Source organism: Podarcis gaigeae, assembly GCF_964106915.1.
Source record: "Podarcis gaigeae genome assembly, chromosome: 9".
NCBI lineage: Eukaryota > Metazoa > Chordata > Lepidosauria > Squamata > Lacertidae > Podarcis > Podarcis gaigeae.
Window position 1 is genome coordinate 25,237,576 of NC_139685.1, and position 18,962 is coordinate 25,256,537.

At 42.5% G+C, this 18,962-nt stretch overlaps 1 protein-coding gene across 8 annotated transcripts in view; it reads left to right on the forward strand.

Moving 5' to 3' along the window:
* Positions 1-18,962, forward strand: part of DLC1 (DLC1 Rho GTPase activating protein) — a 256,092-nt gene that overhangs the window by 52,571 nt on the left and 184,559 nt on the right. For 5 of the 8 annotated variants that reach the window (XM_083755325.1, XM_083755329.1, XM_083755327.1 and 2 more), the window contains exons 3-4: positions 7,718-7,861; positions 11,787-11,948. In XM_083755325.1, coding sequence (XP_083611451.1) covers positions 7,718-7,861; positions 11,787-11,948 — 306 coding nt within the window. The remainder of the gene's footprint in view (positions 1-7,717; positions 7,862-11,786; positions 11,949-18,962) is intronic. The other 3 variants (XM_083755331.1, XM_083755333.1, XM_083755332.1) reach the window with 1 other exon arrangement.

Consider the following 18,962-nt stretch of genomic DNA (forward strand, 5'->3'; position numbering starts at 1 on the left):
CTGTAACCTTTTCTTTGTTTTAATCTGTGAAAATGCTTGCTTTTGCTATCTTTTCATTTGCTTTGTGAAATACTGCATTATTAGTGCCTAATATGAAATTTAAACTTCAGAGGGAGATAAAAATTCCCACGCCAGTTCCCTATTTTATCATGTTGCAAGGAAGAAGGACATAAACCAGGTTACCTCTGATTTATAGAACTGCTTGCGAAAGTCAGCAGATAGTTCGAGAAATGGGATGTATTGCATTATCCTCAACCTTTCTTGTCATCTCAGATGAATGACTTCAGGGTAGATGAAAAGAGACCTGAATACCTTTCTATTCTGCTGGAGCAGAGTGTTATTTTCCCCTTTAAACAAAGCAAGACATGGACTAGGACTTTAGCATCCTATGAAATGTATAACATTAATGTAAGATTTTAAGCTCAGTCCAACTGGCCCCAGATCAAAGGCGCGGAGAGGAATTTTGCCAGCTCTCTTTGTAAAAGGACCCTTTCTTCTGTGGGTGGGTGAGAAAACTCGCCTTGCCAGTTCAGCAAAAGAGGCTGCCTTTAAAACTGAAGGCTATGTTACAGCACAATCTCTTGCATGTTTTCCCAGAAATAAGTCTCATTCAGGCTTACTCCTCAGTAAATGTGTTTAGGACTGCTGCTGCTGCTGCTGGAGGACAAGGGCTGTAGCTCCAGAGAAAGAGCTGTACCCTAACATCCTCAACTAGGGCTGGAAGAATCCCTTGTCAGACATCCTAGACCACTGGTGCCAGTCAGTGTGTAAATAGATACTGAGCTACATGGGCCACTAGGCTGACTCAGTATGATTTTACCATACTGGTTCTACATCAAAGGCAGATTTAGGGAAGCACTACAAGTTTGCCCGCACTGGGTGCCAAGCTGAGACAGTACCACAGGGAGTGCCACAACGTTGTAGAATGGAAGGTGAGAGGTGGGGGGACACGGTTGAAGTTTGAAAGCCCAAAGTCCACCACTGTCTCTGTGATTTGCACTGGCTGCCGATTTCCAGGCTCAATTCAAGGTGCTGGAGTTACCGTATTTTTCTCTCTATAAGACGCACCAGACCGTAAGACACACCTAGTTTTTGGAGGAGGAAAACAAGAAAAAAATATTATGAATCCCAGAAGCCAGAACAGCAAGAGGGATCGCTGCGCAGCGAAAGCAGCGATCCCTCTTGCTGTTCTGGCTCCTGGAATAGTTGCGCAACCTGCATTTGTTCCATAAGATGCACACACATTTCCCCTTACTTTTTAGGAGGGAAAAAGTGAGTCTTATAGAGCAAAAAATACGGTAATCTTTAAAGGGGTTAATGGCTTGCAACTTGGTGCTGAAGGAACCACCTTTTCCCATGTGTTCCTCCTTGCATTCTCTGATTGCCATCTCAGTCCCTGTTCCAAACCCATAAAGCTCAGGAAGCAAGATTAGTGTCGACTAGGAATAGGGCCTCCTATGTTGTGGCGCCTGTCTTATGGAATTCCATGTTCAGCGAGGTCTCTTAGGCCCCATTGCTGTACTGCTTCAGTCAGTTGATGACAACCTTGCTTTCTTTTAAAGCTTATATAGTATTTGCTGGTTCAGTTCCATATTATTTTTGTGCTGGTGGAGCTTGTCAACTGGCTTGGATAGTCTTAATTCTGAATGCACATTGGTTTAAAAAGTTATACATTTTTTTCTCTCTTTTCACTACCATTTCTTCACCACCCAGAGTCTCTTTGGAGAAATAGGTGGAATAATTTTTTTTAAAAAATATATAATAATATTTAATCCCACACCAGTGTTGTGAATTCCAGAACCATGTGCATGGGTCCAGTTGCATGGGCCTTTCCAACCTGATGCTCAGGTGATATATCTGGTAGGATACATCCATGCAAGTGATTGTTGCCATCATCAACATTGTTTTGGCATCAGCATGAGATCACAATATGGAGCAGTGCTGCCATGCCACAAGGGGCTAATGTAAATGGGTCCTCAATGTACTACATTTGAACATAAACTGAAGAAAATGAGCTCTTCATACGTGAGCTTTAAAATGTCTTGCGTCAACATTTCATAGTAATTGATGCTACAACAACCACATGCTTCCAATGAGGTTATTAAGGCTCTCAAGAAGGCTATATTAATGGGGCAATTTGCTTTGCTTATTGTTTATTTATTCCCTTGGTGTCCCTCACTCCCTCTAAGGAGTTCTGGACAGCATAAATGGGGTTTTCCGATTTTATCCTTGCAAGAAATCTGAGCAGTAGGTTAGGCTGAGTTGCTGGCTCAAGGTCATCTAATGATCAGAGAGGGAACAGAACCCAGGTGTCCCTGGTCCAGGTCCAACACACCTGCTTCCTGCCAGTATGCCCAAACGGCCCTTGAGCCACAGTGCCTGAAAATAAGACAACACAAAGTCATCAGGACTCCCTCTGTGCCAGGAAACTAACCCTTTGGTGGGTGCTCCTGCAACTTCCTTTCACTTAAGAAAATAGGGAACACAATGGGAAACCAGAGCTGTTACAACCCCTTTTGAGTGGCTTCTAAATTGCCACTGAGAGAAGTATATTTCAGCAAGTAGCACATTTCTTTAAATTTCTCTCTAATCCTGGCCTGGAGAATGGCCCCCTGAAGAAATGCATGAATAATCCATCACAATATAGTCCCCCCCCCAAAAAAAAAAGCTTATCGAAGCCTTTCTCAGCCTGCTGTGCTCAAGACATTTTGGACCACAGCTTCCATTGACTCTGGTCATTGGGCAGCCTGACTGGGGCTGATGGGAATTGTAGTCTGAAACATCTGAAGGGCACCAGGTTGGAGAAGATTGGCTTGTTTTGGTTTCTCTCCATTTCTTTTTCCAAACTTTTATCCTGTTGTCTGCATTTCTGCATCAATTTATTTAAAAAAATTTTAAAGTCCTGCTGAAAATTCATCAGTGTATTAATATACATTTGTCCTAATTTTATGCATTTTTGCCTAAATATCCACATTTTTGCAATCAATTTTGACTGTTGCAATACATTTTATGCTAGTTTAGCTAAAACAGGCATTTTATGTACAGTTTTCCATAAATATGCATTTATGCACACATTATCTGGTTAAAGAATTGAATTGCGAAATTCAGGGAAATGTGATTTTCAAAGCATAGTTGCATGTTGCGTTTGTGTATTGTTCTGGCAAGTGTGAATTAGCTAGATACCCATTAAAATGTGAACTGAACTGAATTTCTCTCCCTTTCCTACTTATGGAGTAATTTCTGAAAGCAAAGCAATATCTACCAAGTGTTACATCAGAACCAGCACTTTATTTAAATATAGGAATGCCAAAAAAACCTCTGCTAGCGCGTGCCCAACCTAGTTCCTACATTTATAGTAATCAGAAGTGACATTCTTAATATCAATATACGAATCCTGTTTCAGGTCTTTAGCTTAGGAAAATATGTTGTGCAGAGTCTTTTCCAGAAAACCATACAGTCTAGAGCTTCTTCTTTGTCACATGTATTATATGACATTTAAAGTTGATGAAACCATCTGTAAATAATCTGAATTGATGAAATGTTGGGTGGATGGAGAAAGGGGAGGGAAATGTCAAGTTTAAGCTGCAAACAGGTCATAGGACCAAAAAAGGCACATTCAGGAACATTCATAAGAGACAAAGACCTTTGCATGATTATGGTGACACAGGAACAGAGTATAAACACAGATGAATGATATCCCTTTCAGTGTCCTGCTCAAAATTTTCTGCATACTTTCGTTTTTATGGGTATAATTCTTAGGTTTTTATGAATACATTTACTAGCTGCTTAACTCTGCAACATACTGTGTGGAAAAGTAATAAATGCAAAAGATTTGTTTTAAGGCATGGTGTAATAGTCAAATAAAAACCAAAATACTTCACAATGTACTTGGCTTGGTGATTGCAGACCTAAAATTTTGAGTGCCTGGGTCCACATCCTCAGTATGAGCAAATTCAAAGCACAATCTTTTCCATACTACATGTGCAGCACCCACCTGTGTGCGCAGCTTTGCATATGTGAAGAGGTGCCCTATAGACTTGCACTCAGCCCTTCCTTCGCCCCCTGCCTGCTTCAGCCAGCAGGCTGCACTGCCACCATGCAAAGCATTTGGGCATCTCAAAGAATGCGAGGCCCACCCATCCTTCAGTTACACTCGTCCAGACCTCTCCATTCCGCCGGTATGCAGCATAATCATAGTTGTGGCGCACACGATTCCAACCCCTTGCTATTTCCCAGCAGACTGCTGCCTCTGGTGGCCGCTTGGCTATGTCTGATGGTAGGACCAGCCCTGAGATCGAGTCACACTTGGTAGTATGGCATATATCACTCGCCAGAGTGGTGCATGCTCTAGTTATCTCCTGCTTGGACTACTGCAATGCGCTCTACATAAGGTTACCTTTGAAGGTGATCCAGAAACTACAATTAATTCAGAATTGTGGCAGCTAGACTGGTGACTGGGAGCGGCTGCCGAGACCACATAACACTGGTCCTGAAAGACCTACATTGGCTCCCAGTACGTTTCCGAACACAGTTCAAACTGTTGGTGCTGACCTTTAAAGCCCTAAAAGACCTCGGCCCAGTATACCTGAAGGAGCATCTCCACCCCCATCATTCAGCCTGGACACTGAGGTCCAGCTCCGAGGGCTTTCTGGCAGTTTCCTCACTGCGAGGTTACAGGGAACCAGGCAGAGGGCCTTCTCTGTAATGGCGCCCGCCCTATGGAAAGCCCTCCCATCAGATGTCAAGGAAATAAACAACTATCTGACTTTTAGAAGACATCTGAAGGCAACCCTGTTTAGGGAAATTTTTAATGTTTGATGTTTTATTGTGTTTTTAATATCCTGTTGGAAGCTGCCCAGAGTGGGTGAGGAGGCCCAGCCAGATGGGTGGGGTATAAGTAATTTATAAGTAACAAATTATCATCATCATCATCATCATGACTCATGGGCAAGGAATGTCTACAATAAATCAGTAAGAAGCACTTTTACATGTTCACTGGGAGGGGAAGAACCATGTCCTTAAACATGCATAAACTAGAGCACAATTTCCTGTTTACCTGATTCTAACAATAATTAGCCATTTTCAGATATTCAGCATGTATTCAATTAATACATTGTGGGGTGGGGAGACAGTGTCTACCCAAACATGCACACATTCCTTTTGCTATCTGAAAAGCTGTACATGTGGAAAGCTCTTCTCTACAGATTTTGGAAACCTTGGAAAAGCAGACGTGTCCTCCTGTGTGTGCGTGTTGCCATCTGAAAATGTACATTGTGAGTTAAGTCTGGGTTTTGATATTTGGTTCATCTTATGAACGTTCTTTGGCAATCAGCAGAAGGACTGGGACTCAGTCCTGAGGGAGCAAGCTTTGGATATCAAATTCCAAAGGATGGTGTAACTTCACTGTGACTGAGGCAGTGTTTGTCAAGTCACCACAAGACTTACTTCTGAGCAAGTATGCATGAGAGGAATGTGCAGTGTAGCGGTCCAGCTCCAAAATCTGCAGCACTTTCTCGGGGTGGGCTGAGAGAAGCCACAAGATTAACTGATATTCATCTAGCCTCTCTGCTCCAACCATGAGAGGCAGGACCTCACCAGCATTTGGGCATGCATGCCCGACACACAAGGCTTCTATATGGAATTCCTGAGTATTTGGTATAAGACCAAAATGTTTTGAATAGAATGCTTTGCTTCTTCCAAGGGAGTATACTTCCTTTTTCCTCTAGACATGGAATGTATAGAAAAATATGTGAGGGAAAGCCTGTGAGGTTTCCTGTTCTATATGCAGGAATGCATATAGCATAGCAAACAATATGGCCTGTATTTATTATGGTGAAAATAGAATTTGGTATTACAGTAAAATTGTGCTGTTGTGACACAAATCCTGCAATGAAAATTTGTGGGTCTGGAGCATTGCTGGCTGCAAGACGTGGAGAGAGTTGGCATATTGCAAGTTTATTTTTATTAGCACACATGCAGATACAATCTATCATCTATCTAACTAGTTAATATTTTTACATCAAGTTTCATTAAAAAAAATCAGTGCATAACAGCCCTTGATTTGTACTGTTCATGAAATGGAAAGAGAATTTTATAACGAAAAATCCATAAAACAGTTTTTATTTATGAATATTTAGAAGAAAAGTCTTCTTCCTTTTCCAAGTCATTTGATCCACAGATAGTTTTATACAACGTTATCCATAATCAGAAATGTCACCCATAATCAAAAAAGAATAAAGGCATCAACCACAAAAAGAGAGCAAAAGAGGAGACAGATTACATCAAATTGTCCCTGCTCCCACCCCAAAACATGCAAATAGAAGCTCTTACTTTTAAGTAAGAAAGAAATCATTATTCAGGTGAATACTGTTAGAGGTTCAGCAGCAGACACAAGGTTCAGGAGCCATGGTGCAGGAGTTTCAGAACAGGTAAAGAAGTTCTGAACTGGATGGAAGCAACAAATATGTCCCAACAAGTTTCCACACCCCACCCGCCAAGCTTTTAAAGATGAGGCATTGTGCTCTCGCTCTCAATTTGATGCAAGACTACACCCTCTTGGTTTAGTGCCTGTCAAGTATGTATATAAGGACTGTAATTTGTATAGAGATGCACCTCATCATAATGGGGAAGACAGGTACCAGACCAGGTAACTTGTCAGCTTGCTCTTTCTGCTGCCTAGGTGCAGTAGATAGGCTGGTCTTCACAACCTGGTCTTCCATCTTATGGTTGCTTATATTGAATGTGGACGAGACAGACTTTCAAAGGGAGAACTTCAAATCCTGGCCAGCCCAGGGCATTTTTCTGCCTGTGGGAGAGCAACAGGTGGTGCCTGCTCCCAGCCCAAAGGAAGATGAAAAGTTACTTTGGCACCTGGGGCAAAACAACAACAACCCTCAGAAGCATCTCTTCCCAGCTGGAAAAATAACAACAGTAACCAACTAGAATAGCTAGCAATGTGCTGTATTTAAGGATACCCAAAGTCTGTTGTCTGGGGTGGCACAGCAGAGACACCCTTGATTCAAACAGAAGACTGTCCTATGAGAGTTCTTCAAACAGACAACCATCTTCTGTAAAACAGGGCACACAGCCACCTTTCACAGTGGCCCCACCACCTGCTTTCTGTGTCAGGAGAAACTCTGCACCCACCCTGTAGTGAAACTCTTGAGACCGGGGGTGGGGAAAACCATGTCATCATCTCTAGCACTTGTTCCAGAGTTTGGTGGGGAAGGAGGAACCTTGAGAAAATGGCTGCAGTGTGTAGACGTTAGAAGCGTGTGTGTATGCGGGACATCTTAGGAGTGGCTGTCAGTTTGCACTTTTGACAACAATGAATTACTATCAGGCATGTGCCTTCCTTTGCTGGGGTAGGGGGACTTGGGACAGTCATTCCAATTCCCCCCCCCCATCCGATAGCACTTAAAACAATGCCCTTTTTCCATTTGCACAGTTTTCGAGCAGAAAGGTATTTAAGATGCATGTAAAATTCTTCTCAGTCAGTACGTTGAGCCTTCACAGTGAACAACCCATTGATGAGAGAAAACAGTGTGTTGTGGTTTTCTCCACCCATCCCCCCTCCCGCCGTCCCCACCCCCCACTGCAAATGTGTGTTTGCTGCCTATTATTGAATGCTGTTTTGTTAAATTAGGGAACAGAGAGTTTTTTATTCTTTCCCAGAAGTGCCCTTTCAGATTCTGTAATTGCATGTTCTAATCCCCAGGAAGTGCGAGAAGATCACTCGCGATTGGACTCCATGGTGCTACTCATTCTTAAACTGGACCAGCTAGATCAGGATATTGAGAACGCTCTCGGTTCAGCATCCTCGCCTTCCAGCACGCTGACACACACACGGAGGCACATACCTGTGAGCTTGCATGTTTACTTATCTTTTATCCCAGTTGCATATTTACCTCTGCTGCTTCTTCCTCACCCTTCTCCTGAATGTGTACACACCATGCACTCAAAGTGCATGTAAAGCACATCCCCGCCAGCAAAGAAACATGGGAACTGTAGCATATCCCTCACAGAGCTATAATTCCCAGCACCCTTAACAAAGCACAGTTCCCAGGATTCTTGGGAGGGAGATGTGCTTCAAATGTATTTTAAATGTGTGTGCAGCGTCTCCCACTTTTTCCAGTGTGGTGTAGTGGTTAAGAGCGGTAGTCTCGTAATCTGGAGAACCGGGTTCGCGTCTCCGCTCCTCCACATGCAGCTGCTGGGTGACCTTGGGCCAGTCACACTTCTTTGAAGTCTCTCAGCCCCACTCACCTCACAGAGTGTTTGTTGTGGGGGAGGAAGGGAAAGGAGAATGTTAGCCGCTTTGAGACTCCTTAAAGGGAGTGAAAGGCGGGATATCAAATCCAAACTCTTCTTCTTCTACTACTACTCTTGTTGGTCTTTCTGTTTCAGCACATGTAATTTCTCCTTTATAAAAAAAATAAAAGGTGTGTGTTTATGTATGTGTGTTTGTGTGTTTGTGTCTGTGTGTCTGTGTAATGTTCCATTTCCTAGCCTCCAGCTACTCATTTATTCCTTCTTGGCCTCCCTCCACACTGGGAGAGTTCTAAGAACTACTAAAACCAAAGCAAGTGAAGGGTACAAAATTCAAAAGATATTGGACTCCCCTGTCCCCTGCCAAGCTTCTCTGTGTGTTTTTTTAAAGGCAATCAGACTGGGGTTAGAGTCGTGCCAGCACAATGGTCTGATGCAATGGGTGCTGAATTTGCAAGAGAAAGTGCTGAAATGTTGTGTTTTTTATTGGGTCCACATTTCAGTAAGACCCAGTGCCCCAGGCAAGGAGGTATTTATGGGCTGCTTACAAATTCTGCCTCGGTTAAAATAATATTCTGACAACAAAGCATTGTTTGTCTTTTTTAGATAGTTTTATTCAATGGGAGTATATGTTGTGATATTGGAAAGGATGAGGTAAAACACTATTCTGGCAATACACACACACACATGCAGACCGGTTAAAAAGCACTTTTAGGGGCAAAATCCTCTTTTTCCCCACAACTCCCCTTCATTTCAGTGATTCTGGTATGGAAAACATAGTGTTGTGTCGTGCGTTGGTCACTAAAATTGCAAACCTATGCCCACTTGGGACGTGGGTGGCACTGTGGTCTAAACCACTGAGCCTCTTGGACTTGTTGATCAGAAGGTGGGCGGTTCGAATCCCCGCAACGGGGTGAGCTCCCGTTGTTCGGTCCCTGCTCCTGCCAACCTAGCAGTTTGAAAGCACATCAAAGTGCAAGTAGATAAATACATACCGCTCCGGCAGGAAGGTAAACGACATTTCTGTGTGCAGCTTAGTCATGCTGGCCACATGACCCGGAAAAACTGTCTGCAGACAAACACCAACTCCCTCAGCCAGTAAAGCGAGATGAGCGCCACAACCCCAGAGTGGTCCGCGACTGGACTTAACTGTCGGGGTCCTTTACCTTTACCTTTTATGCCCACTTACCAAAGAGTAAGCCTTATTGAACTCAGTGGGACTTTTGAGTAAATGTATATGGGACTGCCCTGCAAGTTATTTTTACCCTTTATTTTGTTTATCCCTGAAATAAGCTGGATTTTCAAAAAACAAAATCACAGTACTGGCATGTGGTGACTGAATTTATGAGATTTACTAAGCCACTGCTATATATAGATATATTGCAATGAGATGGGAACAAGGTGGTAGATGTACTGTGGCATTTCAGACAGCAGGTGGAAATCACCTTTTTAAAAAAATTAAAATTAAAAATGATGCCATTGACAGAAAATTCCTTGCAAGTAGAAAACTAGGGAGGGGTTGGGCTAAAACCTGTCCTCCTCGTGTGCTAGGATTTTTTGCTCACTTTTTCCCCAAAATGGGTTAACAGTCAAAAAATAAACATGAAATCCGTATTTCCAGTCCAAAGTGGCAGAATCTATTCTACCGCTTCCTGCTACGTTTATAGACCCATCATCAGACTTATCTGGGGCTCCTTAATAAGAATATTAGTAGCAATATTATTGTATATTACATCATTATATTATATTATATTATATTATATTATATTATATTATATTATATTAATTTGTATACTGTCCTATATTCATACGTCTCAGGGCAGTTCACAACAAAAAGTTACAATATACGAAGAACAAAATACATAATAAAATTAATCAAAATAAAAACAATAAAAACTTTAAAATAGACAGGTGATAGACAAGCTTCGCGGAAAAACATCTTGCCTAGATCTATTGATCGTCCTCTTAATGTGTGTTCATAAGCGAGAATCAGATAGGTTGTTGATTGAAGTCTCACTTTAGGCTGAGCAATAAGCCTGGCATTGAGCTATGGGAACTTCATGCTGAAATCATTTCAACATACAGAGGTCCTTAGGTGGACCGCTTGATGTGGAAAGGATTCTTTGAATGTGGGAAATGAAAAACCAACCAACCAACCACTGAATTATATAAAGGCAGCTCATGATCTATAAACGTCACCTCTGTAACCCATCTTACTTCAGAACCAGAACCAGTAGAAAAGATGGCAGCCTTAAACATGCGTATACATGTAACATGTAATTCATATATATATCACTAGGCTAGAATCCAATACACAGTTACAATATGTAGTTTATATGCTTAGTTGTTTTCCATAGGAATTCATTGTGCATAACTACATACTGAATTGTGGCCTCCTCTGTAAATCAAGGATGGGGAATCTGTGGCCTTCCAGGTGTTATTGGACTACAATTCCCCCCATCCCTGATCATTGGTCATGATATCCAGGGCTGATGGAAGTTTGAGTCCACACATTCCTCAGCCCTGCTGCAAATATTACAAAGAGCTTGAAGCACCGAGACATGCATAGGGGTGGGAGGGAAATTTGATTCGATCTGCATTAATTAGTGAACCTACCTGATTCACAATTTCTGAAACAATCTGCAAACCGAAACACAGATACCCTTTGAAATTCACACTTCTCTGAATTTTGCAATACAGTTATCCAGCCAAGTAACTTGTAGAAAAGGGCATAAGGCAAAGTGTATATTTATTAGCGAAAGCAATGTACCCAAAATGCATTTTCTAAAGGAAAACTGCTTTGCAACAATGTGTCTGTTAGGCAAAAGTGTGTGCAGAGACAATTTTAGGGGAATTAGAAGAAATATGCACTAAAATGCTGCTGGGTTTTCATAAAGAGATTTTTATTATGATTTTAAGCAAACTGATGGAGAAATGTGAGGAACTGAACTTAAGAGTGGGGGGGGGGGAATTGAGATAAACTAAAATTGACGGATTCCCCCATCGCTAGACGTGGATGTTACCAAGTTTTTGTTTACATTGTAAGTTTTAAGAAACCACAAGAGGTTTCACCTGCACAAGGGTTCAAATGATGATGTCACTCCAGCTGCATAACAATTTCCACATGGTGCTGGAGGTATCAGATGCTTCCAGAGACAAAAGGTGCGGACATAATCTGAGGTGTACAGGAAATACAAAGAGAAAACATGCCAGACTTCTGAAAAAACCTGGCTCGTAAACAAAGGATTTTTTTAAATTAAAAAACAACAACTTATTTTTAGGGTGTTGCAGCTTTGATCTCAAGGTATATTACAGTGTCAGGGAACAGCAGTGATTAGATCATCATTATTTCTTAGAACAAGAATGTATAGGAATGTAGAGAAAGTTGCTAACTTTTTAATAAAAAACAACAACATCAATGTGTGATTTTATGTATTTCCTGTAGGTAATAGAATGGTAGCCACCTAAGGAATATGCACATCCCTTAAAGAGATTTGTCCTTCTTTTCTTTAAAAAAGGATTTGGAACTGCATCCTGATTCTAGAGTGGACATTGCTATACTGAGCCACCAGCAAGCAAACGTACCACCCCCACCCTCTCCACCTCTTCCGCAGCCCTATGTTGCTGATCGAGCATTTTCCACACCAATGACTGGTTCTGGAGCTAAACCAAAGGCTGGGGTGAGTCTTAAAATTATTCTGATATGGTAGCATTGGTTTTCGTATGGGGAGAACTGGGAGGAGAAGAACAAGTAGCCAAGCTCTGCTGCCTTTGGAATGTGGATTGCCATCAAGATCTTACAAGGTTCGTTCACATTTGCCATTTTGCAGGGGAGAAGTTCCAGGGATGCTCCCGGTGAAATTGAGTGCTTCTAACTTTGGGGGTGGTCATGGGAAGGCAAGTCCCTCAATTAAGCAGGATTTGGTTTCATGAGATGCTCCTTGCAGTGTCTGATCAGAGAAGACCAGAACATGAGACCTGCTGACAGAGAAGGTGGGTCTGCCAGCAGATCCTCCCAGTGGGAGTCTTCCTCCCTAGTAAGGGAGTAAAATGTTTAGCCTGCCAATTCACATGGCAGACCTAAGGTCAAACTGCATGTGATGTGAATGGCCTGTACTGTGCCTGTGTCTTTCCCCTCCCTTGCTTATAGCATTTCCAGGAGAGATTTGCATTGCAGAACTCCTGCAAGGGCAATGGGTCAAGCTTGCTGCAAACCAAATCTCTCTCATGCAGAGAGCTGCTTGTAGGACTGAGGTGGGAAACTTGTGCCCCTCCAGAGATTGTCGATCTCCATCTCCCATGACCCCAGCCAACAGGGCCAATGATCGGGGATAATGAGAGCTATAGTCCCCCAACATCTGGAAGGCCACACAGTTTTGTTTTAGGAGATCAAATATGATGGGAGATCTCAAGTAGCATGCAGTTGGCCCTGGGCCAGAAATGTGTGAGCAGTTCTTCTGCTCTCTGGTCAGTGGTTCCCAATGCTTTTTTTTTTTTTGCCATGTCCTTCCTAGTCATCTCTGAAATCCCGATACCCCCCACTTGTGACATAGCCATTAACTGTTAATAACTCATTCTCAAATTGACCCCCCTAAAAATCAAATTGCCCCCCTATGGTGTGTGTGCCCCACATTGGGAACCACGGGCCTAGGTGAAATGGAACTGAGTAGCAGTGTGACATCAAGAAAAATAGCGGGCAATGATAATAACTTCTACTTCCTCCTCTTGGAAAAGACTTGGTGGCGTTCACAGATGTGCAGTGACACTCATCCAAAATGATTCAATAGGGTTGGATATGACCAGTTGTGTTGCTCTTCATTCAGCCAGGGAGCGCTGGTTCCAAATGGTCTGGTTTCTGTTTAAATCCATTGGACGCATTTCCCAACACTGTCAAAACTGCATGCTTCAGCTGGCCAGCTGCGGAGGATATGTGTTGTGGAATGTTATCATGTCAAACTGAGTAGAGAACAAGGTGGATTTTATGCTTTGTGTGCCAGTGGGGTATCTGTGTGGGTTACACAGGCCACAGCAAAATGTGTGGCGGAGGTGAACAAGGGGCTCCCCTTTAGACTAGGAACTCAACTGTTAGCGGATGCTCCATGTGACCATTTCTTGAGTTTTCAATTCTGATATACAACTTCCTGCCTTGTAAAATGATATTTTAGGGGTAAGGATCTCTGGTGATCATGCATGATTATACTTGAATGCATGCATTAATGGCTTTGGATTCATACATAGATAGAAGGTATATAAGAAGGTGCCTGAGTCAGATCTTTAGTCATTCTAGACCAATACTGTCTAAACTGACTGGTAGCTACTCTGTAGGGATTCAGACTCCCCCAGCCCTATCTGGATATATCGGGGGTAGTATCTGGGACTTTGTGCATCCAAAGCAGATGCTCTACCAGCCACTGAGCTATGGATGAACTCTTGGAATTAGCATCTCGATAATTTCCACCATTAAAGATTATGGGAACTACCAAGAGTTTTATTACCTGTCAGGGGTGGCTTCTAACTGGAATATTTGGAATAAGATTGCCGCAAGAGAAATCTTTCTCAGAATGTATAGTTCTGTAAATCTCACTGGCCAACCTGTATTTCATATCTGCTCATTGTTGTTAGATTTTGTAAAAATTCTGAAGCCAGCCGAGGATCAATAAAAATGGATAAAAATGCTTTAGAAATAATAACATTAGGAGCAGTAATGTACTAAGGTACCCAGCTAAGGATAAATTGGTTTGTATTTCCTGGGTGAAATGAGTAAGGACACAGGTGTGTTGGATTGTGAAAGTCAGAAACTAATCAAGTCCTAAGACTCAGCAGCGTTTATTGTGGCTTTCAGTCAGAAGTGAATTCAGAGTTATAACTGTCCCAAATTAGCCTCAATGTGAGATTTAAGCGGAAATATATGCGTCTCCCATAGCAAAACCCAACTGGGGAAAAATCAGGTGTACAGAATCTCGTTAGTTCAGCCCAGTAGGATGTTGTAGGTCACATGGGTTTCATTATTAATTAATGAATTAATGAAGCATGGGTTTCATTATTAATTAATTTGTTGCATTTATATTCTGCTTTTCTTCCATTATGGATTTTATACCTGAATGTAAACATACATAAGGATTCCAGATGGTCTCCCATCCAGGCACTGCCAGACCCATATTTAGCTGCAGCATGATTTCTGCATCGTATATCTTCAAGCTGACATCCTAAGATGTCATTTGTTGGCAGAACTAGGAATGAGGAATGGAGATGAAAGTTTGAGCAAGTTTCTTAATGGAAAGTCCAAGGCTGCCCACGCTTTTTTAGTATCAAACTCCATGGTTCAGCCCATCCCTAGGCTACTTGGGCCAAAACTCATCTGCAATTTAGAATCCCAGCAGCCAAAAAACACTTGTTCCAAATGATCTGGTTTGTGTTTAAGTCAACTGGAAGTTCTTTCCACCACTATTGAAACCACTAATCTGGCATGTCTTATTTAATACCATGCAAAAGTAAGTTGAGCCAGACAACTCAGATCATGAAAAGAAACAAAAGGGAGCTGGAAAGGGTTCATCAAAAACTGGGTGTCCATCAGTGGCTACCAGGTAAATCAAGCAGAGCAACAATGTGGAAATCTCTTAATAGCATCTCTTATTTATTGGAGTTTATTGTCTATCTTAAAAATAATAAAATAAAGGTAGATGGCTACTGAGAGCTTTATTTTATATACTTTTCACTCTGGAAAGTTGGAGTATGTATAATATGCCCACTTAAGATATTTTATTTCGTTCTTGTGAGCTGCTATTGTAATATTTTTGAGACCAGGGGGAGACCTTTTTTTAGAAGGGTCGGGGAATGCATTTATTAATTAATTTTATATAGAAAACAGTGGAAAGTCTCAAGTTATATGAGGGAATGGATAAATATAATACACTGTTAACTCATGGTAAACTGTAAGATAATAAAATGTGATTTGGTAAAGTGATTGATCTTACTACTTTAACTTCTGTGTATAAATCATTTTATTCAGAGTAAATATTAGGTGCCTATAGGGACGCGGGTGGCGCTGTGGGTTAAACCTCAGAGCCTAGTACTTGCTGATCAGAAGGTCAGCGGTTCGAATCCCCACGACGGGGTGAGCTCCTGTTGCTCGGTCCCTGCTCCTGCCAACCTAGCAGTTCGAAAACACGTCAAAGTGCAAGTAGATAAATAGGTACCGCTCCAGCAGGAAGGTAAATGGCGTTTCCGTGCGCTGCTCTGGTTCTCCAGAAGCGGCTTAGTCATGCTGGCCACATGACCCGGAAGCTGTACGCCAGCTCCCTCGGCCAGTAAAGTGAAATGAGCGCTGCAACCCCAGAGTCGGTCATGACTGGACCTAATGGACCTTTACCTTTAGGTGTGCCAAAAACAGATAGTATCAGAAATTGAAAAATTGAGAGGTATTGCATCACTAGATTCCACAATCAGTTTCTGGGCTGGGTGTTCCTCCTCCTGAGCAGCTGATAGACCTGGTTCGTGTTGACACATACAGGGGCCACATCTGCACCAAACATTTAGAGCACCATAATACAACTTTGAGTCATAGATTCCCCCAAAGAATCCTGGGAGCAGTGATTTGTTAAGGGTGCTGAGAGTTGTTAAGAGACCCCTATTCCCCTCACAGAGCTACAATTTCCAGAGTGGTTTAGAAATAAATCCCTCTTTCCAGGAAACTCTGGTAATTGTAATTCTGTGAGGAAATAGGGGTCTCCTGAGAACCCACAGCACTATGATGGAGGAGGTGTTGCCAAAATTCTCTTGGGTGATAATTTGACTTGATATCCCAACCTACAGACCAAATTTCTGTTCCATTTATACAGAGGCTATGTGTTTGTTTCTTTAAGCACATTTAATCTGTTTTCTGTTCAAAGTTCAGTGCATTCTTGTTGAAGTGAGGATACATACATGCATGTACAGCAGATTAAGAGCATAGCAGAGGGTGTAAATCCATTTCATTGTTGCTGAGGTGATAAAAAAAAGAAAGCATTCATTCTGTGAAGGCTCATTCATATGTGAATGTAATTCTGATGTGTTGCATCTCGCCTGTATCTGAAGCTAAGGAGGTATTTCACTGTGGCTGCAAAAGAGGCGCACCACAACATGGCTGTTTGGTGTGGAATGTGCTTTGGGGGTCATCTGTAAGTTATTGATTTCATCAGTTCAGGCTTTTATTTGCCAGCCTCTGACACAGACGCTGATTTCTAAACTTTTAACTATACATTTGGCAATTGTAAGCCACAGAGGAATGTAAATCAGTCTGAAAACACAACAGTCAGCAGTCCTTTCCCCCAGTAAGTATGAGAAACATGAAGAAAACTAAGCTAACAAGGAGAAAGGGGAAGGAGTTAAGTATGCCAGATGTCACTGTCTGCTGGAGAAACTGATGTCACCCTCATCTGGGGGCAACCTCCATAGCTGTCTACTGCATCCAGCAAAATGTAAAATGTCCATGTGACAGTCAATCTGCGGCTTAAAATCTTGTAACTGAGTATTTAGGGAGTAGCAACAAGCAGGAATCCTCCAAGCCCACCACAAAATACTTGTCTTTGACTTTTGCAATGGAAATTGGCTGAGATTTGTATACAGCTGTGGAGAGGGGGAGGGAAGACAAGTACTGGCAATGCAAGTGAAAGGCTGTCCATTTTCTGTATTAATTTAATGGCATAAAGAAGCATTCTGTATTCAAAGGATATATAATTACAATTGCATATTCCATTTCTCCCATATCTGTCTGTTGATAGCATTTGCCCAATTCATGCCTCAGCGTTCTTAAAATAACAAGCAGCCTTGTTCAATGAGCCCATTCCGACAGATGTATATCTGAAATATACTCGGAAGTCCTGTAGTGACTTCATGCTCTTTATTGCAGCTTGTAAAACAATGATTGAATTGCCCCCCAAACCTCAGGCTTTTATATACATTATTTACACAATGAGTCCCGTCTGATTGGCTGATTCTGCTTCCCTCCTGGAGCCTGATTGGTCTTTTCCTGCAGACCAATCAGTTGTTGCATTCTAGGATCCTACTTGCCTATTGTTCTAGGATCCAAACTTAGTAAATAACACCCCTCCCCTCTAAGTTCCCGTTGCGTCCAGAAGGTTAGTTCGTAGTCGCTGAGGTATGCCAGTCGCCTACATATGCGGTGTGGTCTTGGGTGTCTCTCGGTAGAGGTTTCTGGTTCTGGCTCTTGTTCCGGGGCTGCCGGCTGTGACGGGGCCATTGGGTTGGGCGCCGCTGATCCACTCGGTCATGGTTCTGGTTCCTGTGGCTGCTTGGACTTCCCAGTTCTGCCTCCCTTACCCGCTCCTCCTGCTCTATGGGCCTCACCCTTCTGCTATCCCCTTGGGATTCCTCTGTCCAGCCCTCTTTGCAGTTCCCCCTGGGAATCGTTGCCGTAGTTGATTGCAGTGGCTTGCCCCCCCCCCCGTTAGCACCTCATACAACAAGGGGCCAGTCGCCCTGGTGACTGTGGCAGGTACCCATGCCGGGCCCACCCTGAAGTTCTTTGCATACACTGGGTCGTGGGGCTGGAAGGTCAGAGGGTTCCTACCTTCCCCCACTGCTGCCTCGTCATGGGCCCTGTCGGGGTGAAAGTGGTCCAGTCTTGTTGTGAGATGCCGGCCCATGAGTAGTTCCACTGGGCTCCAGCCGGTCGTTGTGCTGGTGCTACTATGCTGGGCTAGGAGAAATGCAGCGAGGCAGTATTCCCAGTCTCCTTGCATCATGCGACGGAGGGCACATAACAATATCTTTAAGAAATTTAGGACCTTGGTAAGTTTGTTATCGTTGATCTCTGCATCAGAGAACTAAGTGCCATTTCTTTCAGCTAGCAATTGAGGTGTTGATGAAGAAGCTCAGCATAAACATGGGGCAGGAATCCTTTCAATTTAAAAACGCTTTAGATTGCTTCCATGGGGACAGAATGCAGGAAGCTATATCGGCCCTGAGTTCAAAGTATTGGAAGACACAAGAACTACCCACACTGGAAGAATGGCAGTCGAAGGTGATTGACTACATGGGATTGGCGGAGATACGGGCAGAATCCATGACCAAGAAAAAGAGACGGTGGAAGAAGACTGGAAGAAATTTAAAGTATATCTCAAGAACTGTTGTAAAATTAATGAGTGCTAAAATGTCAAGGGAAAGGAGAAAATATAGAATTACAGCTGTAACTGATTAAGTATGAGAAGAAGTTAAAAAAAGAAAATGAGTAATTACTTAATTGGAGTGAGGGGTTGTTGAAGAAATTTTAAAACAGGGATGCAGAAAAGGGGAGGTAAGGGGAAGTCTGGGAAGTAAGGTTTATGAAAAAGAGATGTTGAAATTATACATGTTTATATGTTTTGTTTGTCTATGTATTGTGTGTTGTTTTGTTTTTTAATTTGTGTTGTAAAATCAATAAAAATTATTATAAAAAATATATATATCGGCCCTGAGTTCCTGCTGCAGGAGGACACTGCAAGACTCATAGCTGACTGCTGAGACTTTTGCCCTAGTTCAGGTGATCGCATGGCATTTTGAGGGAGAGAACCTTTGCAAGTGGGGGACTTAAATATTTTCAGACTGACTTGCCTTCCAAAGCAATGCATGTTTGCACAATTATGTTGCTACCTGTTAAAGGTATTTGATGTAGTCCAGCTGCAGTTAAACACTGTGAAGCTGAGTTGATTTCAGTG